Source organism: Xiphophorus hellerii, chromosome 23 (genome assembly GCF_003331165.1).
Source record: "Xiphophorus hellerii strain 12219 chromosome 23, Xiphophorus_hellerii-4.1, whole genome shotgun sequence".
Classification (NCBI taxonomy): Eukaryota; Metazoa; Chordata; class Actinopteri; order Cyprinodontiformes; family Poeciliidae; genus Xiphophorus; species Xiphophorus hellerii.
Window position 1 is genome coordinate 21739439 of NC_045694.1, and position 25513 is coordinate 21764951.

The 25513-nt window shown below is 42.3% G+C and overlaps 2 protein-coding genes across 4 annotated transcripts in view; both read right to left on the bottom strand.

The window, feature by feature from the left end:
- Window positions 1-445: 445 nt before the first annotated feature.
- On the bottom strand, window positions 446-2164 carry higd2a (HIG1 hypoxia inducible domain family, member 2A). The gene is made up of 2 exons (XM_032554869.1): window positions 1945-2164; window positions 446-922 (listed from the first exon to the last, which is right to left on the bottom strand). Exons 1-2 carry the CDS (start codon window positions 2129-2131, stop codon window positions 756-758), a joined length of 354 nt encoding a protein of 117 aa, XP_032410760.1. The 5' UTR covers window positions 2132-2164; the 3' UTR covers window positions 446-755.
- A 1218-nt stretch (window positions 2165-3382) lies between these two features.
- The window catches only part of ankhd1 (ankyrin repeat and KH domain containing 1), a 33339-nt gene continuing 11208 nt past the window's right edge, over window positions 3383-25513 (bottom strand). The window contains exons 3-39 of one of the 3 annotated variants that reach the window (XM_032554978.1): window positions 22337-22493; window positions 22043-22205; window positions 21819-21966; window positions 21510-21743; window positions 21309-21403; window positions 20411-20572; window positions 20032-20113; window positions 18892-19083; window positions 18662-18771; window positions 18431-18518; window positions 18191-18318; window positions 17952-18095; window positions 17739-17841; window positions 16877-17139; window positions 16501-16788; window positions 15055-15493; window positions 14816-14955; window positions 14609-14720; window positions 14383-14528; window positions 14123-14265; window positions 13694-13907; window positions 13397-13572; window positions 13098-13260; window positions 12920-13015; window positions 11529-11645; window positions 11262-11430; window positions 10952-11151; window positions 9354-9715; window positions 9063-9215; window positions 8765-8914; window positions 6922-8404; window positions 6005-6197; window positions 5804-5929; window positions 4640-4891; window positions 4352-4533; window positions 4101-4268; window positions 3383-4012 (exon numbers count right to left, since the gene is read on the bottom strand). In XM_032554978.1, coding sequence (XP_032410869.1) covers window positions 3953-4012; window positions 4101-4268; window positions 4352-4533; window positions 4640-4891; window positions 5804-5929; window positions 6005-6197; window positions 6922-8404; window positions 8765-8914; window positions 9063-9215; window positions 9354-9715; window positions 10952-11151; window positions 11262-11430; window positions 11529-11645; window positions 12920-13015; window positions 13098-13260; window positions 13397-13572; window positions 13694-13907; window positions 14123-14265; window positions 14383-14528; window positions 14609-14720; window positions 14816-14955; window positions 15055-15493; window positions 16501-16788; window positions 16877-17139; window positions 17739-17841; window positions 17952-18095; window positions 18191-18318; window positions 18431-18518; window positions 18662-18771; window positions 18892-19083; window positions 20032-20113; window positions 20411-20572; window positions 21309-21403; window positions 21510-21743; window positions 21819-21966; window positions 22043-22205; window positions 22337-22493 — 7601 coding nt within the window. In that variant the 3' untranslated portion in view covers window positions 3383-3952. Of the gene's footprint in view, window positions 4013-4100; window positions 4269-4351; window positions 4537-4639; window positions 4892-5803; window positions 5930-6004; window positions 6198-6921; window positions 8405-8764; window positions 8915-9062; window positions 9216-9353; window positions 9716-10951; window positions 11152-11261; window positions 11431-11528; window positions 11646-12919; window positions 13016-13097; window positions 13261-13396; window positions 13573-13693; window positions 13908-14122; window positions 14266-14382; window positions 14529-14608; window positions 14721-14815; window positions 14956-15054; window positions 15494-16500; window positions 16789-16876; window positions 17140-17738; window positions 17842-17951; window positions 18096-18190; window positions 18319-18430; window positions 18519-18661; window positions 18772-18891; window positions 19084-20031; window positions 20114-20410; window positions 20573-21308; window positions 21404-21509; window positions 21744-21818; window positions 21967-22042; window positions 22206-22336; window positions 22494-25513 lie in introns of all 3 variants that reach the window. The other 2 variants (XM_032554977.1, XM_032554979.1) reach the window with 2 other exon arrangements.

The following is a 25513-nucleotide window of genomic DNA, read 5'->3' on the forward strand; positions in this document are numbered from 1 at the left end:
AATATAGGGCATAAAGATGAAGGTAAAATCTCCAACCGTACAGAAAGGTTTCAGATCCATTTCTGAATGTTAAAGTGCCTTTGCATTCCCAATGTGCTGTGAAAAGGTACTTGCCTCCTTGCATTAGCAATTTCCTGTTTTGGTTTTACTTAAAACATCTGAATGTTTTCAGTAAAATTCAAACATTTACATCAGGGTATCCAGTTGCAGAGCTGCTTTCCTCCAACATACCCAAATCAAATGACTAAAATCCTTGGTCACCAATCAGTCAGGCTTGGTAACGAGCTACTTGTTTGATTTTGCAAAAGGGCGAATATTTTCTCACAGCTTCTTGTAACTAGATTTCTAGACGCAGGAGTCTAAAGAAGACTTTGACGGCATCATTTTAGAATTTCAGAGAGACATTTTTTCCATGCTGCATAATCAAAAACAACACAAATATGGCTAATTTCATCAACAGAAGAAACATTTAATTCAAAGCTGAAAAGTCTTGGCGCTATTAAACCAATTTCCCATTTGCTTACTTGGGCCGACACCGCTTTGCTGTTCCGCACAGCTGATTTTTAACAAATGGGCAGTTCAATGTTTAAAAAAAACAACTATAAATAGGCTGTGTAACTGAACAATGTAGACTATATTACACATCATTCATACACATCAATTGGCCTTTATATTCAGAGGCCAATTCAACAATGGATCTGGTCTGAGTCCAGAGTGAACGGACACTTTTCAAGAAGCGCGAGATTCGTTCGATTTCACTGCTTGGGTTTCAACGATGTGGCAAAGATGCCGACGATGATGGCGACTACAGTGAAGCCTTGAGCGAAAATACGACCCCTCATCAACAGCTGGGACTGTCTGGTTTTTCCTTGGTGGAAGGCACGAAGACCATACAGCAGCGCTCCGGCTGTTGCTGCACAACCTGAAGAACATAAGGGACGGGAAAAGTTAAATATAAATAAATAAAAGATATGGAATTGATGATGCCAAAATCATGTTTCAATGCAGGGCTGGTGTGTTCAAGGATTGCTAAACGGCTATCTATCTTTTCTTTTTCCACCACTATGTTGATCCATCACAGAATTCCAAAGAAATACACGAAGATTACACTTTCACAATATTAGAAAATCTTCCACAGGCAATAATATTGATCAATCCTGCGATCAGTTGTGATAATTTCCTGCTCTCTCGTTCTCATCTATGCTTTCACCACTCTGTGACCTTCAGTGTTTTTAAGCAATGTCATTTGTGTTCAGTGTGAGCATCTAGTCCACTAGCTAAACATTACGTTAGCATGAAAAATGCAAGTTCATAACACTGGAAATATAGCAGCCAACAGATATGAATATACCACACAGAGATACTGCTGTTATGACATATTGTGTAGCTAGATACATGTTTGTAGCTCCTCAAAACTTTTAGTTCAAGGGACAAAATAAAGAAAAAACATTTTGTATGTTTGAGAAAACAAAATGGAAATGACAACAAAACGACATATGGACATAAAAATGGCTTAGCAAAACATTAAAATAATGTTTTAATAGTGTAACTGCTTCAGGAAGAAAAGTCAGCACAATTTTCGAATAAATATATCACGTACGTTTACGTCAAATACATGTAAGGTCCAAGGTACAGCCATTCCTTCCAAATCATCCAACCATTACCGTGTGTTAGCACAAAAAAGTTGTTTTATGGAAGTAAAGGGTGGCCCTGCTAACAATATCATTACCAAAAGTTTGCACTGAAATATTAATTTATAGTTTTCTACGTTTTGTGACTTACTGGGGTTTCCTTGTTTCAACTACCGCCCTTTACACAGCAAGGTTGCACTGTAATATTAATGTATGTAATGGGAAATAATTGCACCAAGCGGTAATAGAGGACATAGCGTAGTACACTTGTGTAACTTCTGTCTGCAGTGCCTTTCTGTTTTGTGTAACTCACCTATCGGGACGAAAGGATTCTCCTTGGTTTTCCTCAAGAACTTTTCCTTAAAGCTCTCATTTTTGGCCAGCGTTACTGGGGTGAAGCCTTCGATAACCGGGGCCTGAGACGGGTCAAACGGCAACTGCCCCGGTGCCTGCATTTTAGGCGCTTGATCGGGAACCGCTGGAGCTGCTGCCGCCGCCATGACAGTGCTGGAACGCTGACTAAATAAACACACTTCCGGCTACACTATCCGACGGCTTCACAATAAAAGTCTGGTTGTTTACCGAGAAGGAAAACAAGGGAAGGTCATCGATAGTAACATGTCTTCCTAGCCCCTTCCTGTGTTGTACCAATCCCATACCTTGGCTTACAAATAGTTATTTTTAAGCGAACATACATCTTTAAAGTATGGAGCCGGCCTGGTGATATCTGGGGAAAATAATGGTTAATAAGTCGTGGCGTTAAGTAGCTCCCACGAGTCACTGTCGTGGCCATGATTTTTTTTTCCTTCGATGTTTCCAGTCGGGCTGCGTATTAAAGATTATAAGAATATTTTTTTTTCCTCCTAAAACTAGCAACAAAATACATGTAGAGACATGTTATGGCTAAATTTACACCAACACCCGCCGCCAGATGGCAGTATCATACAACTCCAACCCTGTTTACCACTGGAAGTCAATATACGCCACAGACATAAATGTTGAATTAAGACTTATAATGCTGCATTTAAGCATTTCTATTTAGAAAGAATAATCACATAACTTGAGAAACAGCCAAAATATGGTGCAAACGTTTTGAAGTTGTGGCCGAAACATTTGCACACCTCTCTATTTGGTTAAATGTTCCTGGTTAAGTTTAACATAATTCCCTTATTTTAAACATTAACAGGCTTCTGGCTAGATATTCTTACACACTTCTGAAACGGCAGAAATAATTTCCTTTAATGCTTCTTGGAACAACCCGGCAGAAAAAAAATCGTATTTTTTTTTAACATTCACATGGTCCAGGTCAGTGGTAAGGAGGTCAGAAAGATAGTTTATCACTATAAATGCATGTTCTGCAATCATCAGAAAAGATTTAGGGTGAGTTAAGAAATTCTGTGACTAAAGAAACCATTAGAACCCATGAACCCAGCTTTTCTTTTTACTACCCAATGTGGTATTATCAAGAACACGACAAATATGGAGTGTAAAATCTGCCGGAAACCACAGAAATTAATTTAAATGTTAACGGGTGATAAAGGTGTTGTAAAATGATTTTTACAAGTTTGCTTTTGCTACATTTTCACCTAAATTAAAACATGTTGAGTTTGTTCAAAAGGAAGGCGTCAACAAGAGCTGCATCTTAGTGGATAGTTTAGTTGTAAGCCAAGAAATAATTTTAAAAAAACACGTTCTTTCTATATCCAGGAGTTTTGTGTTCAGTTAAATAATTATTCGTCAAAAAGCACACATACTTTTCAATCTTTTTATTGAATATTAAGGTAAATATTTCACATTAATACAGGCTACATAAAGTAGAGCCACTATACGACATGAAATTTACTCTCATTTTAACCCTTTTTAGTATGTAAACAATTATACATGTATTTACCACTCTAAAAGGTTCTGATTTCTCTTTAGGTAATCATCATCATCATCATCTAGTTCTGGGCCAAGTTTAAATAGCTACTTCATGTTGAGCCCCCTGCAGCCCAAGAACGGTGTATGTGGGGTTTAAGTCAAAATCACTAAACTACGCAGAGAATAGATCCTGTTGAACAGGTGAACGCGCATGTTTGTGTTTGCGTCATCACGACAATGATGACTGCCGTCGCCCGATTTCCTCTCTTCCATGTTTGAGATAGGCACATCAAAGAATGGCGTCGAGAGATCTTCCAAATTCTTCAACCCCTGCTCCGCACCTTCAGGCCTCTAAAGTTAACCATGTTGGGACTTTTTGTTTTTAATTCGTCTCATTCCGTCTAATGGTATCACATGTTTTGCACTGTGGGTCATGCTGTGTGCGTTTATGTGGATGCCGCCTAGTTGACGTGGTTCAGGTGCACATTGCCCACATGAGGGGCCCAGGTACCAGGCCAAACCTGAATTTAAAAAAAAGAAAAAAAAAAGGGCACTGTGTTTTAATTACTGTAAACTTTAACCTGTAATGGTTGAATCAGCATCACAAACCTGCTGCTGTGGGTCAGAGCTGTCTGCATTGTTGGGGACCACTTTTATGATGGGATTCCATGCGGGGTCACCTGCGTGCAAACCATTGTACATTGGACCCCCCGGGCCTTCTGCCATGGGCGGGTGGGGGGTCAGCATGGTTCCTCCGTACATTGACACAGGCATCCCCTATCCAGATGAAACAGGTGATTGGTATAACACACAGAGAGAGGAGAAGTCAGAAAAAGGGGAAATTCTCAGTTGTGTGCTACCTTTTGGAAGTCCATGTAACTGTTGGGCAAATGCTGAGGCTGGTGGTAGCTGTTAGCCGGGTTAGCAATGCCCGTGTCATCCTGCTCCATGGGCTGGTGCTGGGAGAAGGCCGACTGCTCTGCCTGCAGCTGAGGGTGCATCATGTGGCTGCCCATCAGAGGCTGGGACCAACCAGACATGGCTTCTGCACCAAAACACAAAGTTAGGCTATCCATTTTGGTGGATAGCACCCATACCACACTGAAGTCTGTGATATGGGTTCGCAAAATTCCAGGAGCAATTCTCACCCGAGGCGTTCCCAACTCCAAACGACCAAATGCCACCCTGTCCAACAGAAGCCGTGTAGCTGGTGGTGAGTAGAGGTGGGTTGACGGAACCGGTCTGCCGGATCCTGGCCAGCCGCTCTGTGCCGATCGGAGGGGGGACCTTCCTGTCCTGCTGCGAGGAACTGCCTGGTTTAGGCTGGGGAGGAGAAGCCACGGCTGAGGTGGACAGGGCAGACGAGGACACTGTGGGAGGAGGTGGGACCGGGGATTCACCTGGAAGAGACAAGAGACCGCACAACAGGTTTATACATGTTAATCTATTTCTATGGAAGCACGGGGAAACTGTCTGGTGACTGGATATAGCTCATTTTACAACCTCAATGTATCAATCACGGCCAGAAATAAAATCAAAAAGAATCTAGTATTTCATCTAATCAGAATACACCATGCACTCCCTGTTCAGTCGTCACTTACAGAAGACAATTTAGAGGAATGACAAAAGCTGTGAAAACCTTCTACAAACAAAATTTCCTCAGAGGCTTGACAGCTGTTTATTTAAGCTGCTACTTTTAAACATTGAGGAAAATGATAGCAACTGCAGAAAGCAGATTATATTAGCCTAAAGCTGCTCTGCAATATCCATTTGAAGAGTCTAATTCAATCCGTTACAGCACAACCTAGACTATTAAATGTTGGCCATATTTTGGAAATCTCACAATTAAACGCTCCGTAGTTACAGCTTGTAACGTTACCCATCCTGATCGCACTAACAGGTCACATGAGATGCTAAAGACTGATAAAATCATCAACTCTAATCAGTTTGTTTTTGCTTTGGAAACCTGCTCAACAGCAAAACTAAATAACAGACTTATCTCTCTCTCACACACACACAAACACAAACACAGGAAAATTGTAAAGGAGTATGAAATTAATGAGATGTGCTGCAATTATTTTTAGTTGGGTTTATTTGATACAGCTCCTATAAACTGAAGGATTTTTACTACACAGCAGGGCTGTTTAAAAAACATTTTATTGTTAAGACCATGAAGTTTCCAAATTAGTAAAAACAGCATAAAATTCTTCTAGGTCAGAATCGGCAACAGCATCGGTACGTTCTTGTACCTAAAGATAAAATGTTCAAAATGCTTGATGCTTAATATTTAACCAGTTCTACGAGGATTCTACCTGATGTAGATGCACTCCATGGGTGAGGGGAAAAGTGCTGTCGGCTGAACGAGGGCGTGCCAACCCCTGTGTGACCATGCAGATACACTGGGCTGCCAGAGATACTGGTGGCATAGCTGGTCAATGCTGCGGAGGAAAAAAAATTAAAGCAAAACTGTTGCTCAGGTTGTACTACTCATTAAATAAAAGAAAGATTCCTACCGATTGGGCTGTTGACCATCCTCTGAGAGGCTGACCGGTAGCCAGGGGCTTTGGAGCTCTCTGGAGGCGGCGGGGGCATCATATTCTCCATCTGACTGATGTTCATGTAGGCTGGCGGGGCTGAATACGACTGCTCTGGAGGTGACCGGGCAGGCAGGTGGCATGCACCCCACACCTGGTTGTTTCCCACCTGCTGGTCATCCAAATATTAAACATTAACACCTTCAGACCTGATTTTTATCCAACTAATTTTTCTGTCCCCTTCAGCACTGAAATATAATGGGGCAAAATACATATTTTTACAAGCCGTTCAAGAAAGTCAGAGGTGACACTCGTAAAAAGCAAAAATGAAAAATGAAATAAAATAAGTGGATTGTGAAATAACAAATAAGCCGCAAAATTCTAACGAGTGTTTTTTCTTTGCATGGTAACACTAAATATTTAAGTATTGGCCTTTATATCCCAACTCCTGATGTCTATTGGCATGGACAGTCAACTTTGAAAAAAAAAAATCCTACAAATTAATGATAGTATTTGAAGTTATTTTGAAAGTTTTTTTTATTACTGCCAATAGCAATAGTGATTTATTATTCATTTTATCTAATTAATATTTATATTTTTGATGGAAAATAGAAACTCCTTCCGTTCTCTAGTTACAGAGCAATGCTCATCTTGTCTGATGCTTGAAGCTCACTCATATCAAGTTGATATAAGACTTCAATATCATTTGTCAAAAAGAAACTAGTCAGTAACAAGAATCATTTTAATCACAAAATCCCTATTTTCATTTAAACCCATAAATATATCATGCCCATTCCAGTGGACGTTGGGTCTGATGACTGTCAACATCTGTAAGATTAAAAACACTAGATGCTATCTGTGGCTAATGCTAACAGTATAGAGGACTTCCAACTGACCTGGTTGTTGTTATCGAAGATGGTGCTGAAATTGAAGAGACCTGCAGGACCGAAGTTGGCAGATATCTGCTGTGGCTTGCCTGCGCTGGCGATGTGCTGGGATCCGTTTATCATCCCCAAATTAGCAGAGACCTGAAGGGAGCCCGGCGCTTGGCCTTGGGTTTGGGGTTGAGGGGGAAGGTTTGTAGGCTGAGACGTCTGGCTTTGGGATTGTTTTGGTAGTTCCTGCTGAGCGCTGAAGGGTACAAACACAGACTGCTGCTGCTGCTCAGGATGGTAGTAAGGCCCCGGTGGCTGCATACGATGGGAGACTCTGGGAGCGGAAGCTGAGAAGTGGGGAACGGTGTTGTTTGGATGTGCAACATTGTGTGAGTGAGCCGGAGATGTTCCTGGGGGAAGGCCGGAGCCGGGCTGCGAGTTGTGGAGCGGGGGATGAGCCTCTGTGGATGGTCCAGAGGAAGCAGGAGGTCGAGGTTCTGGCTTGGTACCTAAAGCTAGAGCAGGGGAAGTGAAGCTCTCGCTGACGGACGCAGGCTGACAGTCGGGTGCAGACGGCTTGTCCTTTCCGGCTGGGGCGACAGGAGCGGCCTCCGTTTTAGTTGGCTGGATCGGAGGCTGGGAGATGGGTCCCACCTGCTGCTGGGGAGCGTTCGCTGTTGTTGTAGTGGACGTGGGATGTGCAGGAGAACCCGTTCCTCTTACGGCATTGCTGACGCTAGTGGCAGCTGAGTTAGACACAGGCGTAACACCTGCCGGTTTGGGGTCGGGAGCAAACAGCTGCTTCCTGACTGATGACGGGGTAGGGATGCTCGGTTGGAGGTTGTAAGGAGCCGGATTCGGGGTGTGGGGTGAGGATGCGGACGTGTTGGGCACGCTGGTGGTCATGGTGTTGGTTGTCGTGACAGCAGTTCCTGAGCTGGCGGTGCTGTTGTGCTCGCCGTGGGTGGAGCTAGGCTTAGCTTGAGTGTTGTTGGCTCCTCCGTTGTGTTTCGGTGAGCCGTTAGCGCTGCCAGGACTCACAGGACGCACGGGGAAGGGTCCCCAGGTGCTGGCCGCTGGAGAGAAGGTGCCCCCGAACTGCGCCATGGGCAGACGAGGGTGTCTGATCTGGTGCATGGTCTGAGCAGCCAGTAAGGCCAGTTGAGGGTGAGCGTACGCCAGGGGCAGAGACACCGGGAATGGCTGCCGGACATTCGAGGGAAGCCCCTTCCCGATTTTCCCCCCGGGCTGAGAGGAGGGCGAAGATGTGGATGACGTGGGTTGGAACGAGACCCCTGAAGAGGCGACCAATGAGCTGAGAGGCTTTGGGCCTGTAGCTGAGCCACTGGTGGTCCCCGTGGTATTGGGGAAAGAGGCCGAGGCCGCCTTGGAGCCCGGAGCTCTGATGTGATTCCGGGGGATCAAATCCTCGAGCTCCTTGGCAGGGTCCTGGATCAGAGAGTTGATCAACTGGACTGCATACCGCGTTGACTCCGTGCCTCCTCTGAAACAAAATGCATGTCAATCAGACCAAGTTCCAATGTGTGAATTTTACACACACACTTTAGACAACTATGACCTTACCTTTTTTTTTTTTTAAAGTCGCTGCAAAATCAGTAATTTTAGGCCTTAGCTATCACAACAAAAACCATCCTGGACAAACTGGTACAGTCCCAGTGCAACTTTTTAGTTGACCATATTTGTAGTTTTTTGTTTCCATTATCTCAACAGTGTGTAGCCCTGAATCCCAATCAAATCACTTAATTAAACATTTTGATCCTTTAGTTCAAGTTGGATGTGAACCTAGCAGATTGATTCAATTAATGTCACAGTTGCAGTGGAGTCCACAGGGTGGTATTTTTACCTGATTGTGATCATTCTCTCTCCGTTTTTGTCCTTCTGTTTGTCCACATCTATGTGAGCGCCAGTCACGTCCTGGATGGCTGTGATGTTGCAGCCTCCCCGACCCATGATCCGGGACACAACTGAGGCTGGTACAGAGAGCTTCTTTGATCTAGAAAAGAAGTTACTTCCAATCAGATGTGAATCTTCCTTTACGGATGCATCTCGTAAGAAAGTGTATACATGTTGAATACATACAGCTGCAGTTGAAATACAACAGAGCTTTAGACAAAAAAACAAAACACAACCTGAAAACTTACCTTCTGACCACCTCTTTCCAGCCTTCTTCTCTTTTCTGGCCTCTCTTCGGACTCGTGAGGCTGAGTTTACTGTTGGGGGAGGTCACCGGAAGAGCCATGGTCTTGAACGGGGAAGGCAGGGAGTTGGAGGAGGAGTCGCTTGTATCTGGAGCTCTGTGACAAAAACAATGCTCACATTTAGTTTCCATTGACGACGACGTAATACGAAGAAGACATGACCTGGTATTAGTGGCAGATGTAAAATGATTAATAGTTCGTGACACTGAGAGGCTGAACTTGAGTTGGGCTCACTTTTGCATTGGCTTTGAGATAGAGACTGTGACCTTATTGTCCACTTTGGGATCTGTTGGTGGCTGAGGACAATGTCTCTTCTCTGGGCCGGGCATGAGAGTCTGGGATTGGGTTGCTCCTGAGGAGGGGACTGAGGAGGAGGAAGAAGAGGAGGAAGAAGAGGAGGAGGAGGACGCGGATGAGGTGAGGTCAGGGAGGTAGTTGAGCTCCTGACTCTTCCCCCCACTGCTGCTGCTCTCACTGGCGCAGTCGGTGCTGTCCAGGGGGTCTGAATCGCTGTTGCCACCAGTCACTCCCCCGCCCCCACCCCGTGGCTCACCGTGGATCTTGTTCTTGTCAGCCTTGTGCTGTGCAAGTGCAACCTTTGAAACAAATCAACAAGCGTTAGATTTTATGCAGAAATCCAGAGGCAAATATGTTACCGTAATACGGGTGGGTGATAAAGGGTTCAAATTTTAATCACCATTGTTTTGTGGTTCAGGTAACTTATGGCTGTGACTGCATGACAGCAATTATAGCGTAACAAACACAAGTAATACTCTTGAAAAACATTCCAATTTACGTTTCTTTAGGACAACAGTCACATAAAGAAGTGTGATTTGTATCATTAAGCTGGGCTCAGTAACTACTTTTAATTATATTTTCAAATTTATTGGCATTGATTGATATTATTATTGAAAAAACGGGAGAAAATAGGAAATATAACTTCGACAATAAAGAGTTTAAACATCATGATGACAATAAATCAAGACTCACCAATATTCTTATTGACTTTCTTGTTCTATTCTACTGGTGTTTTATCCATTTTTAATCTGCACTGTTTTACTTCGTCTTTCGCTTCCTTGCAACTGTTCAGCACTTTGCACGGAAATGCTTCATAAATGAAGATATTATTATTATCATGGTTAGAATTTATTGCGATAAATGATTAACGGTACAATAAATGCCCACCCCTATTCAATAAATGAGAATGCCAAATAATATTTTGAGTGAATCAATTCAAAAGTAAATCTCATTACTAGATTACACAAGTGATTTATTTCAAGGGTTCATTTTGTATTAATGTTAATTAATATGGTAATATGGATTACAGCTTATGAAACCCCACAATTGCAAAACATTTTTGCAATATTAAGTGTAATGTAAACTTTGCACTTTTTCCTTCCACTGAACTTCCCATTAATATACTCACATGCAGCAATTTTAATAACCGGCTGTGTTAGCAACAACCTTTTGTGGCTTAGAGGGTGTTAACGATTATCTACTAGAGTAATGTCAAATCAGCAATAGTTTATTAGCTTAACATTAGTGTTAAGCTAATATCCTGCATCCATCCTGCAAAAAACTGTTTTTGGGTTTTCATTACCTGTGATCCGCAATCAAAAAGAAAGATAAACAAAATCTAAATATTGCTATATTGCATCTATAGTTTTTAAGTTTCAACTTATTTACTGAAATACTTTTTTTTGACAATTAATTTTTTTCAGAAATGAAAATATCAATTTCAATTTAATATTTCAATATTTTAAACTGAAGTGTCAATATGAAATTGAATCCTTGAGCCATATGGCTGAAGGAAAAACCAGAGAAGTGCTCACCTGTGGATCTTGCAATATGATTGGTTCATTAGGTGCTGAATCCTTGGTCTTGTTCTTTTTGTTCTTCCGATTGGTGTTTGGGGTAGTGGCCACACTTGCTCGCTTCTTACCGAACGCTGTAGTGAAAGTGGTGGAGGTGGCAGATATACCGATGGTGGTGGTGGTGGTCGCACTCGGAGGCTCAATGGGAACCTCTTTTTCTGAGAGACAACAGGGATCAAGTTTAGACGGAAACTACGGTAAATATCAACCAAGTGATCAACACCAACCCGATCTAGAAAGTCTCTTCTAGTGAAGGAACAAAGGTTACCTTCGGCTGAATCCTCTTTCTGCTCCTGCATCTCAGAGGACTCCTCCTTGGTTTTCTGCCCTTCCTCTTCCTCCTGCTTCCTCTTTTGCTCCTCCTTCTTCTTCTTGCGCTTCTCCTTCCTCTTCTCCCTCTTGGCAGCCAGCGCCTGCTTCTTGCTCTCCTCCCGAGACTGTTGGACACAACAGAGTAACTTAAACCCTGCTTCCTGCTGTTCATTGGTGGTCTTCTGTATGCTCAGAAATGACGAGACGGTGACAATAAGATTACCTTCTCCAAGTCCAACTCCTTTAGGAGGATGCTAGCGTTCTTGTTGGCCTCTGCTGCCTGCTGGTCCTTTGCTTTGACAATGGTCTCCATGCACTGGTGACACTTCTTCAACAGCTCCTGCAGGAGAAAAGTCTGGTTAACAACTCTTTCCCGCCCATCACATCCAGCATGAAGATAAACTCTGAAATGTTTTCCCACTAGAACCTGAATTAGTAAAGCTTTCATGTTATCCTAGTTCTGTTTCCACTGTGGGGACCAAAACCACGGCTGTTTATGTAAATAGACCAGAGGGTCGATCCAATAGCAGCGCTTATTCACCACTTTGGAAATGTAATAAAACTGAGTTGAAATACAGCCATCATCGTATATTAATCTATTGAGATCTAGTTTTAATAGCAGGGATATTTTTTCTTTGTTTTTAAATGCAACTTTTAGACGGTGTGGCAAAAAAGGACGAACTACCAGTTGAGACAGCAAGGTTCAGAATGTGGTTAAAAAAAGTGAAATCTGACCAAAAGGACATTCATCTCTGACTGTTTCACACTGTGTTTTATTCAAATCCTGAGTAAAATCAGTCCCCACTTTGTTTTAATGTCTACCTGTAATCAGTTTGACATATGTTCAGTTCCCCGAGGCTCAAAAAAAAAAGAAAAGAAAAATCCACCTTTCAGCTACGACTTGTCATTATTTTCCAGTTATTCCATCATAAAACAAAAATAAAACCACAACACTCAAAATCAAAGAATGTCTGTATTGTTCATACAGAGAGAGAAATGTTTCACCATCACAAAAATCCCACACACAATTTATACTACACACCAAAAATATGATATCCCTTCAAGCGTTATTTTGTACTGTAATTGTCTACCATGGTGGTCTGATTTTAAGGATTATGCCGGTTTCAAATTGAACACTTTTAAGAGAATTATGAAAGAAATTTAAGACATGCATCACATCAGAAAGGTAAAAAAAATTGGACAGATTATATATATGTGAGACTGATTACCAGTCCTTTAATCTTTGTCCCCATTTGTCTTCATACCAACCTACATAGCGAGGCTATAGTCACAGCTAGTTAGCAGTAGCCTCAACAACACCAAGTTGTCTTCCTTGCAAAAGTGCAAGACAGACATCTGCAATGACTCAAACTTTTGCCTGACAGAGAAGTCCCACAAAAAAATAAAACTACAAGATTAAATAGTCCTGTCACGACAAAATCTAAGACCAATGATTAACTTATTGCAATAACTTTAAGATATTTTAAGACCTTCATTTTAGATACAGGAAATGAACACTTTTTAAGGATGCACAGACAATCTGTATTTGGTTCTTAGAAAAGTTTCCTCTGGTGGAAATAAGACTTTAATGTCCAAAAGGAATTCAATAGCTACCTTGTCAGCGATGGTGGCAATGTATCTCATGCACTCGATGTCTGATGGAAACTGGTTGACTTCCTTCACAAGATATTGCACCACCTTCACATGACCCTACAAGTTACAGGAAAGAATGTTACTGGAGGGTTTGTTAAAGTGATGTAGGATGCCACTGAATGTAGAATAAAGCACACACCTTGCGAAAAGCAGCCATGAGTGGTGTGATTTTACGGTTGTCTGCAGCATCCACGTCGGCACTTGCATGCACAAGGAGTTGAACCACATCAAAGTGACCACCGTTCGCTGCCAGCCAAAGGGGAGTGTTCCCTTTCTTGTTTCGTACATCAATATGAGCCCCCCTACAAACAGAGAGCAGTAAGTGTTGCCATGAGGAGTCAGAAAAATAATATTAATTTTAAAAAAAGCTGCAGCACTGTCTCAGAGAAAAAATATACAGATACTTTTAAAAAGTACATAGATGTGAGAAAGTCTTACCTGTTAATGAGCAGCTCACAGAATTTGTAGTGGCCCTTGTCGGCAGCGATGGTGAGGGCGGTGTCTCGGGAGGAAGGAACGGGAGGAGCGTTGACATCAGCACCTTTATCCAGTAGAACTCGGCCCACCTCGGCATAACCCCCAGAGGCTGCCTCCATCAATGGAGTGAGACCAGTCTGTGTGAACAAAAAATGGTCAACGGATGCAAACAAAAGTAGAGCCAAGACAAAATTTCATCCATTTAGAGAGATGGATGCCCAACAAAAAAAATGATTAAATGACACTAATGCCCTGTACCTTAGCGCGGTGCTCTACGTTGGCCTTGCGATCTAGCAGCAGACTGACGACCTCTGCTCGCCCCTGGAAGCAGGCCAAGGTCAGAGCGGTGTTTCTGTTGGTCTCGATCTGGGCGTTGATGTCCGAGCCCATATCCAACAAGAGCTTCACTGCCGGAACGTGGCCGTTCATCGCTGCCAGCATCAAAGGAGAGATCCCCAGCTTACTGCCAGTCCTGTGGAGAAAGAAAAATATTTACAGAATAGAACTTTTTCTATGAAAACATCAGTGTATAGTTGTGGTAGACAGTTTAAGAATGATCGGTATTTAAACATGGGAACATGGAAATATCACAGTGGATAAAAAGTGAAAAGAAGGTATTGGTAAAATCTTTTAACAAGATAGGAATAAACTTCAGAAATGCATACTCCATTTTGTTTTTCCACTCACCTGGAGTTGATCTCAGCGCCAGCGTTGAGGAGAATCTTGATGATGTTGACGTAACCCCCTGAAGCAGCCAAGCTAAGAGGTGTGTAGTCGGAAACGTTGCGGTGTTCCTTGTTGGCTCCCCGCAGCAGCAGCAACTCCACAACCTATCGAATAAAAAAAATAAAAATAAAAAAATCAGTTATGCATTATAGCTGGAGAAAGAAAAACAATATGAACTATAAGATCAATATGCTGTGAGCAGATCTTAAAGGCAGTTTTACCTCCTGTCGGCCTCCTGAACATGCCAAGGAGAGGGGTGTGTCTTTGGTTCTCTCTGACTGAGCCTCAATGTCTCCACCTTTGTCCAGGAGTACCTCGACCACTCCGACATGGCCAGCAGTGGCAGCCAGAATCAAAGGAGTAAAACCTGTGGAGCACAGAATGAATGCATTTGTTTTCCCATTCATCTCCTCAGCAGAGGTCCCCCCCTTCTTTGTTCCTCTGTACCTTTTTTATCTCGGTGCTCAATGTTGGCTTGTCGTGCAATCAGGACTGACACGAGCTCCTCATGTCCTCCTGCACACGCCAGCGTTAGCGCTGTATCATGGTTGCTCTCCGTCTGTGAGGACGCAGCAAATGTTTCAATAAGATAAATTACATTGCATGCATGTACATGTTGAAGTTCCCTTTGAAAACCACGGCTTAGGGGCTTACGTGTGCGTCAATGTCAACCGAAGGGTAGAGGGGCAAGACGGAAGGGGGAGAAGCGATGTTTGGGTTCGTCTGCGTGGGCGGCTGGGACAGGGGCGTGGGTGACGTTGTAGTGGTTAGCATGGGCACGCGGCTGCTCACAGCTGCAATACAGAAAGGGGGCAAAACATCCATATATGCAGGTTTGGTCCAGTCGGCAACTGTAAAATTTCAGTTTATCTGTCGTGAGCAAATATCCTCACCTGCCATGATGTCATCCAGTGTGTCTGTGAGCGTCTGTGCAGGTGTAGCCACCATGAGCCCGTCTAGGGCTGGTTGAGGTATCATTCCCGGCCCCAAACCGGCCAGCTGTTGACCCTGACTTTGAGGTTGCTGCCCCAGCATCTGCTGGCCCAACATCTGCTGCCCCACCAGCACCCTCTGCAGCTCTGGGCTCGTGCTTCCAGGGTAGTCGGCGGGGTTGTAGTCTGGCAGCGGCTGGATGGGGACGAAGGCGGCCTGGAGGGGCGGAGGCGGCGGCTGGGGTTGGGTCTGGGGCGAGGGAGGAAGAGGCGGCTGCTGTGGCAGCTGAGGCCCATCCCTGTACAGGATTGTGCCAACCTGAGGGAGTTTAGGGTAGTCATCCTCTTCTCCATCTGCGTCGTCCTCCGAGCCCTCATCGTCATCATCGTCCTCCTCATCCTGAAAGCACAGAGAAAGCACCTCGAGTTTCCTTAGAATAATTTAAAGTGGTATTAAGAGAAGAGACTCGAAGACAAATCGGTCGGAGGGTGGAATCCAATCAGCAGACGCAATAAACTAAATACTACAGTTAGCTTTTCTTTAGAAGTAGAGGGATGTTTAAAATGAAATCAGAGGAAACACATAGTTGTAAGAAGTTACTTAAGAGGTACGCATTTTCTAAACGCACAGAAATGTCTGCAGTTCATTTGGGTTTGTGAGAAACAGACATCCCAGACAACTCAGGTCTTCTGGTTCTGGTTTACTCTGCATCAGAACCAGAACTAAACATGGAGAAGCAGCATTAAGGTTTTCACACACCACAAATCTGGAATGAACTTCCAGAAAACTGCAAAAATGCTGCGTCACCAGCACCCTCTGCAGCTCTGGGCTCGTGCTTCCTGGGTAGTCGGCAGGGTTCTAGTCTGGCAGCGACTGGATGGGGACGGCCCCGGATTAGTAACCAGTTTCATAAGTGGTTCTTGTATTATGGTTTCATGGTGTAAAGCACTTTTAACTGTTTTGTTGCTAAAATGTGCTATTCAAATAAACTTGACTAGATGAGTGTGTATGCTCTGTTCTATCCTTATGAGCCTTTAGCCTGAGTTCTTCTTGGAACATGTATAGATTGGAGGTGTGTTAAATACACACACAGAAACTGCTATTTTGTGATGCTAGCCAGGATAATCGATGATGTAAAATGGCTTGATCCATTTTAAAACGTCAACTCGTCTAATTTTGGCTTTATTTACATCAACTGCTCACTTGCACTTTTCTCCCAATGCAAGTAATTAATAACAGCCCCAAGGCATGAAGGCAAGAACAATGTATTTTCAATGTGTTTTATACCAACTCTTATGTTACAGCTTTTGAAGAGAAACTGGAATCAGTTAAAGTTGATATGCATAAAAGGTGACACCCTGATTAGTCCGGTTTTCAGGTTTTGGCAAAGTGAATTCGAATTTTACCTCTTCCCCCTCCTCCCCTGGCAGCTGCTCCTGTTCCCTCTCTTTGTTGGCCTCCTCGTCTGTGTCTGAGCCAATCGGTAGCTGACCACCTGTTGGGGTAGGAAGGGGCCCCGGAGCAGTAGCCATACCCCCGGGCCCCGGGCCCGGACCCTGATTCTGTCCTGCCTCCTGATCTTCTTTTAAGCCCTTTGCCTCCATGTACTCTTTGGTGAACTGTTGCTGTGTTTTTAGCTGCAGCTGGCGTTCCACCTTCTGAAGCTCCTTCAAGATTTTCTTCTTCTTCTGCACCTGAGTACAACACAGCCACATCTATAACTGACAGGTTTTCTTTTGACAGTTTTACTTAAGATAATGACAGTTTTAGTTTAGACTATACCTGTTCTTCTCTGCTTTTCTTCAGCTCCTCAATCTTGTCTTTGGTGAGCGGCTCGCCCTGAATGAGCTCCAGCGACTGGAGCTGAGCTTTCTCGATGGCGCTTATTCTCTGGCCCAGTTCGTTCAGCTTTCCCTCCGTTTCCTCCACTATGCATTCCAACGGCGGACACAAGTGGAAAGGCGGCAAAGCTTCTGCTTCAGGACCACGACTGACTGCACTGGGGACACCGGGCTGAAGGGCTGCTTGTCTCTGTTTGGACACCGCTGATTTTAAAAACAAAACAAGAGAGATCAAGATTAAAATTACAAAGAAGGGTAAAAGTAAACAAGCATGGCTTAACAAAACCCAGGATTTTCAGTCAACATCTTTGAAGCTTTTCAGGACTCTATTTTTCAAATATCTCAGATTGGTTTTAAAATGTAACATTTCTTTGTTTTTTTATTGTATTGTGTTTAGTACGATACATTCTTAGCTTAAAAAAACGCACTGTAAATGTAAACTTCCACTAATGGATTGGGACACGTCAATAACTGACTGTTTGCAGTCAATTATTGAAACACCCAGGTGTTTATGGCAGGTTTATGGAAAGTAGTTCCACTAAAATAAATATTATTACTAATGAATAACTAATATTCAAATGTCAGCACGATAAAAACAACAGAATATTCAAGATAGTGTTTTATTTAGTGACACTTTTTGTAAAGCTTCTTTGCGTATTTCAGGGACTTAGTTTTTATAGCTCAGTTTTTCATTTCAGGCTCTTTAAATTTTATGTTCTTCTAAGACAAATCCTTTCCTCTGTGAGGCGGGTTGGACCAAAATGAATTAAGAGTAGGCATAAACCTCTTAAGGCATCGTTTACCTTTGCTTGAGACGGGTGGGGGCGTAGCAATGCTTGATGGGGCTCTGTCGGGTTCTTGAGGGGGCACGACCATAGCGAGAGCTTGGAATGGGACACGAGGAACCTGATAAAACAAAATTATGTCACATTTAGCTAGGGGAACATGTCTGTGTCTGGAAAGAAGCAAAACATTTTTTTTATGCAAAACTTCATAAGATATAAAGCTGTATACACCTGAGAAGCATCTTGTGATGGGGGCGTGAGTTGGGAGAGATCCGGGGCTGGGACAGACAGAATGTTGTTGGGGTAGTCCAACAGGTAGGACACCACGTTAGTGTGGCCACCTTTAGCAGCTTCTATCAACATGGTTGAGCCATCCTAGAGGCAAACAACATTATGAGGTTTTCATTACGGTGCAATCAGAGGAGCAGAGTGAGCCTCAATAAACTACACGTTAGGAACAGGAGCCTCACTTTGAGCCTGTGTGTGGGATCGGCTCCGTGCGCCAGCAGCAACTCCACCACAGCCAGATGCCCCCCAGCACAGGCCAGGGACACCACGGTGTGATCGTTGTTGGCAGTAGCTCTGTTCACATTAGCACCTGAACAGGAGAAAAAAACAAAAAAAACACAGAATTTATTGGGAGGCCCAGGACTTCTTGTGCTAAAAATTCAACAAACACAGTAAATCTGACAAGCAGATTAAAAACACACCTTTGCTGATAAGAAACTGCACTGTGCACAGATGTCCTGCCCTTGCTGCCTTCATCAGAGGTGTCCGCCCTCCTTCAGACTCGTGTTCCTAAAGATCAGAGGAATTATTTCAGGATGTTTTTCCAAGTAATTATGCCAGAGGTTTGCTCTTTTCAACTGCATTTATAGTTTTAAAATCCCAGAATCCCTAAATAACATCATTAAGACTGAATAGAAGTATTGTGAGCGTACCAAATTGGCTCCAGCCTGAAGCAACACATCTGCCACATCAGTGTGTCCATTCTCACACGCATACGTCAATGCCGTGTCTCCTGTTGCTGTGGTGGCGTGAACGTTCGCTCCTTAATGGCCGACAAAGACATATTTGTAATTAAAAAGGTGTTGGATTCTTAAAGCAAGATATAAGTTTATGACATATGTTCTCTCAGAGAACGTTATTGCTCTAGTTTTTTATTGCTCACCGGCAGCCAGTAGGTATTTCACCAGCTCCAGATGGCCCTCCTGTGCAGCCTCCATTAGAGGAGTGGAGCAGCCCAGCTCAATGTCGGCTCCTGCTTTGATAAGGAAGTCGGCTACTTCCAGAAAGCCTCCACAGCAGGCTAGAGTCAGTGCTGTCTCCTGGGTCTCCTCCGTCTGGGCATTGATGTTAGCACCTGGAAAATGTGTGGAAATGGTTGTTAAAAGAGAAAATATGAGCTAGGCCTTAAACAATAACGATAATTGATTATTGAAATGATCAACTAATTTAGCAATCAATTAATCATTAGCTGCAATATACAGACTCAAAAAAAGGACATTTGGTGTCTTCTTTTTGACAAATGTCCTTTAATAACTATTTTTGTATAATAATTAAGCCAAAACTATGCAAAGAAATATATTAACTTTTTTTTTTTTACCCAAAACTCCTCAAGCACCATAGTTTCAGCTTCACTCGGTTCAGATTTACCGAAGGAATGCTATGTTAACGTGTTTGTTTTAGGTCATAAAATGTTTCTTTTCTTATTTAAAAGGGGAATTTAATCTAACATTGTATAAAAAAGGCACAAGTGGGCGTGCTGTGGTGGCGCAGGGGGTTAGCACGCCCCACGTTTGGAGGCCTTAGTCCTCGACGCGGACGTCGCGGGTTCGACTCCCGGTCCCGACGACCTTTGCCGCATGTCCTCCCCCTTCTCCTCGCCCTCTTTCCTGTCTGCCTACTGTCGCAAAAAATACGAGTCACTAGCGCCTCAAAAACTCTTCTGAGAAAAAAAAGAAAAAAAAGGCATAAGTTGTTAAACTAAAAGTCTGATAAATGTGCCACCTTTTAGTCTGACCTAATATGAATCAATCAATTTTATTTATAAAGTTATACTGAAAGCAGCTCAAAGTGCTGTACAGATCAATAAAAACAAACCCACATAAACAAACAATTACCCACCCTACATGGAAAAACACACAACTATATGGAAATGCACATACTACGCATAAGCACATAACAATCCGGCCCACTTTCTTTAGAATTCGTCACTGATCTGATTTTCTGTTTCAAAGTATAATACCTGTATAATGACACAAAGTGGGGCCTGGACATCATTAACCAGATGTTAGAGGAAGTGTCCTACCTTGAGCCAGCAGCAGTGCTACCATCTCCTCATGGCCTTCTCTTGCTGCCTCCATCAGGGGAGTGTAGCCCTCATCATTAACCTGAAGACAAGCCGAGGATGAGCATGGACATTATGATTATCCTGATTTTGAAACTAGCAGTAGTGGTAAGATGAAATATTTCACACTCCAAAATAAGATGCAATTCTTCCATCAATTTCAAATATTCTGACTCGAATTATTTTTAGATAATTTTTGTGCAACTCTAGTTCACTGAACTAGATTATTCCATCCTAAATAAAAAAAAATCCAATTGATATTAGGAGTGGCACCATCAAAGAGCTAAAATGTACAACTTTTTTGTTTTAGAATTTCCTCATAATGCGTGTCTTTATGTACCTCCTCCAGATTGGCGCCTCGTTCTATGAGCAGCGCTGCGAGCTCCACGTGTCCTCCACAGGCCGCGAGGGTGAGAGGTGACTCGAAGGAGTCAGCTGGCATGTTGACCTGCGCACCGCTGTCCAACAGCAGCCGCGCCACCTCCACATGGCCGTCCTGGGACAGCGAGACACAGAGGATGTAGAGATAAGCACCTGAATAAATATGTACTAGCATTTTCCAGTTAGGCTGAATTTGGCCAATTTCCATGGCAAAAATGTCACTGTGGACATTTGAAACGGGGTTAGATAACCTAAAATAAAGTTTCTGTTTAGTTTTATTATTTGTGTTGTTGCAACTACAAAAACATGGGAGATGCTGTCGATATTTTAAATAACATTTGATTTTATTTTGGTGTCCAATTCTATTAGAAAGAAAAAAAAGTTTTATCAAGTCAAAATAATGACCTTTTAAGACCATTTACATTTAAATTAAAGACCTATGAGTAAAAAAACTATCCATAGTTTGAGTTGGCTGACTACATATTTCCTGCTTTAGCTAAATTTAAAGTATACATTCATTATACACTGAGCTTTATATTTCAAAACCTGCATACACATTAGGAGGTAGTTGTGGTAGAAGCAATACATTAACTGCAGCTTGTGACATTTTACATTTTGGAATTAGATTCATTAATAGCTTTTTAAGACCCTGCAGAATTACTGAATAAAACTCAACGACAAAGTAGTAAACAAACTATGTTTTACTAACCCTTTTACCCGTTTTACTCTAGTAAGTCACAAGATTCCAAAATATTAAATAAGAGCATATTTTGTAACTTTTTTAGAATACTAATCGATCCAATAGGTCTGGAACCTGAAGTGTCTGGTTTAAACTGAGGTTTGGGTCAGATGCTCACCATGCAAGCCTCCATGAGCGCCGTGTGCATCTCGTCTGTTTTATGCTCCTGGTCTGCTCCAGCCTCCAAAAGAAAGCGAACCATATCCAGATGACCTAAATTTTAAAAAAAGTCAAATTTAAAGCATTAGGTAGCAAAGTTTTACAAATAGTGACTAACAGGACACTCATTAACAATACAGAAACATATTTAGGTCCAGACCTTTGTAGCAGGCGAGTGTGAGAGCGCTCTCCTTGAACTCGTTGGAGTGTGTGTTGATGCCGGCGCCATACTCCAGGAGTATCCTGGCCACCTCCACGTGGCCCGCGCTGGCTGCCTCCATGAGAGGTGTGTGTCCGTTCTCGTTGTGGTCCTCGATGTTCGCACCCTCTTTCAGCAGCACCTTCACCACATCCACGAAGCCACCGGCGCACGCGTACGTCAAAGCTGTGTTGCCTGGAAGCCAAAAACTATTTGAATCCTCAAGAAAAATGAGAACTAAAGCTTTTTGCGGGGATCAGATAGTTTTACCTGTGGAGGACTGAGCATTCACATCTGCCCCGTGGACCAAAAGCAGTTTGACGATGTCCACGTAACCTCCACTGGCAGCAGCCATTAAAGGTGTTATGTCCCCCTTGATGCCCCGGTCCTCTACGTTGGCGTGCATTGCCAATAAGACCTGTTAACAAAAATTGAAATCATGAGGTAAAGAAACACTGACTAAAGGCTGTCAGAGACACTAACCCGTTTCCTACCTGCGCGAGTTCATAGTAGCCAGCCGAGCAGGCGAGGCACAGGAGGCTCTCCCCCTCTTCCGTGTGCTCATTGACGCTTCGTCCTTCGTCCAACAACTTTCGCACAGCGTTGACGTCCCCATCAGAACACGCTTCTGCTAAACTACGGCTGAAAATAACCAGACTGCTACAATTACTGCCACGGTGACAGGTGGACACACATACGCCTCAAACAAACAAAAAAAACAACAACAACAAAAAAAACATCCTACAATTGAAGTGTAAGGTCTGTGAAAAAATGGGCGAGATACATACTTGTCGGCTTGGCCGGCGTTGAGTGTGTTTTCAGCTCTCATTCGGGTCAGGGCAGCGGCTGCCTCATCCAGCGCACAGCTCACGGACGATGTTAGTCGCCGTAGCACCTCGGGGTCTGCAAAAGCTTTACCATCGGCAGTGGACAGTTTACCGATGCCTGCCGAACACCAAGAAGGCAGAGGTGCATAGGGCAATGCAAACCACAGGGGGAGCAGAACCACACCAGACCAGATGAAGAAGCAAGTCCAGTCCAGCCAATCCAATCCAGGGTTAGTAGCAGCATACACAAACGAGATGGAGAGAAACCCACACACAGAAAACACACACAAGCACGTGTTAATTTGGCTCAACAAATCCAGTCACTACTTTCAATGCAGCGTCATGTATGAATACTTTTTTCCCCACAATCTAAAGCATAAACAATGTTCATTTACAGACAATTGTGTAATGAGCTTAAAAATGTGCCAAAAACTACAAGGAAGGCAGTGAAGGAAGAAAGTGGGTAGTTTTTTTGTTGTTTGTTTTTCTCAAAAACTCAGGTTAAAGCCATTAATGGTTGGAGAAAAAACATCTTGTGTATAAATTTTAGATGGATGAGAGGAAGAACGTGGAAAAAAAGGAGGAACTAGAAGTGGAGGTAAAAAGTCAAAGGAATATTAAGAATTCAAATTACCATGAGATAAAAATGCGTTTGTGACTGTTTGTTATGAAAAGGTCGAAAAAGCCAAAGAGGGAGAATAAGAGGCAAAAACAAGCAAAAACACAACAGAACATAACTAATTTGATAACTAAAAATAAAGTTTCTCTCTTTGATAATTACATCTTTGAGTTTAGGCATAACAGGCATGTTTTACAATGAAATGTGAATGTATTTCTCATAAGAAGCATCTTCATTTGTTGATCAGATCTGAGCTTTCCGTCCCGGAAGTTGAGAGCACAGCAGGACAATATTTGGGAAATTAATCGTTATCGCAATAACTGTGTGCAAGACGCATAACATAAGGAACTGCTAGGACTGCAATAAATATTAGCTAATTAAGCATCATGCATTCAGGCTCTCTGCCAGTAATTTATTTGATGACATTTATTGTTCAATGCATCATAATTGGATTTTTTTTTCCTTTTTTTTTTTTTTGCAAAGAAGTGGTAGGTGGTAACGCAATTATGAACCAACACCAAGTTGCTTCAATACCAAAATAACTGTAAGAAAATAAGACCACGATAAATCATTTACAAGCATTTTCCCAAGGTAACTTTGTTTATCTAACGCATCTGTTAAATATAAACCATTAAAAATAAGCAATAACTTGCCTGTACAGCCTTAAGCTAATCCTTTGACAAAAAAACCCTTTGATTCAAGAACAACACTCTTCTTGAATACATAACTATCAATTATAGCGAAACAGACAGAGAGAAAAGATTTCACCAGTCCGACCAGAATATTCCAGACACATTCTCAGTCTGTAGAGAGGTAAAGCAGCATCAAAATTATATCATTGTGCATATGGGAATCAGTCTGAAAAAAACACAGCATTACAATCATGCTATGGTACAGGGAAGACAGATAGTTTTAATTTAATAAAAATATAGGACATCAGTGACTCTTCAGAAACTGGAGGTTCCACAAAATGATGTAAAAAACTAAAACTTGTTAGGGAGGCTGCCAAATAAACATGACTGAATGAGCCAGGCTGTAAACGGACATTTCCTTTCAACTTTGGCTTACAGTTTTTCCAACACCTTGTGGGAATTTGTGTTATAGGCTGAAAAAACCAAATTTCAACTTTTGGTCCACTATTTCCCAATCCAAGTTTGACACACACAAAAAAAAAATCCCCATTTTAAATGACCATTAGAGCATCACACCTACAGTGAAACATAATCATAGCAGAATGGTTACTGTAGATTACAGATGGAACAGTAGATTTTGTCTGGGTAGATGAAATCATCATCAGCTAAAGTACCAGCTCATTTTGAGCTGGTACTCATTAAATGTCTGCTCTGAAAAAAAACAATGACTCCATCGGACAAAAGCTTTGGAAAGGTTAAGCCAGAGTCCAGATCAAATTGGACAGAAAAAGTGTAAAAACACCCAAGTCTGGCTGTATCTTCATACTTGGCATGGTAGAGAAGGCAATTGATGTCGAAATGTGGGATTTTGAGACTGAATGCTAAAATTCAAAGGTTCTTCGATAAATTGTGAAGTTTAACGGTGTGTAACCGGCTTACTGAAAGTTTCAAAACTCCCAGAGGTTAGTTTTTTTTCTTTGTTTATTATGTGACACATGAGGAAAATATTTTTAAATGATTCATTAGGAGTCCACTTTCAATACACGTGTGTATATAACAGGGTTTTAAGCAGGGCTGTGCAGACTTGAGAGTTGCTTTATGTTTGCCAACTAAACTTTACTTGTTTATGCTTCACTATTTTTAGTAAAGCAAAATACAGCCTGAGCTTTCACAGAAGACAGTACTCGGGTGCTGCAGAGATTTTTGGTAAGCTTTGACTTGCTACTGGCAGCAGCTTTGAAGTAAAAAAAACAACTTGAATAACAATGCATGTGCTGGCAGGTTACTAAAATGACAGCATTTGAGGTAAACCAACCGAGATGCCAACAATGAAACTCAACCAACCCTTTACAGAAATCATTAAAAAAAAACATCTGCCTTTAACTTTTTAGTGAAAAACTAAGAATACAAAGTGATTATTTGAACAAGTGCTTTTTAAAAACATCCAGTCGCCACTTTATTTATTTCATTGAAATTCATTATTAAAAATACATATTTGTGCAGTGACTTCAAAAGCCATTTACATGCAAAAGCGTCCCCAAGTCCCTCATCTTAGTTTTAGTTTAACAGCAAGGACACTGAAACATCTGTTTTAGCTTAAAAAGCCCTATTCAGTGAGTGTTTACCCATAAGCAACCTCTACACCCATAACTGTCATATTTACATTGACAACATGAGCTTTGCACTGGGAATAAAAAATGTCAGGATGCGAGTATATAATGCAATTTAAAGAACAAACCGACATCTACAGCAGTAAAATAAGAGATTTTTGCACTTTTAAGTTTGTAATTTTTATTAAGCTGTCAACAATCTAGATACTATGACATGATCATAAAGGTTCAACTTAACCCCCATATTACAGAATTAGGTCTGAAAGTTCAAGTTCTA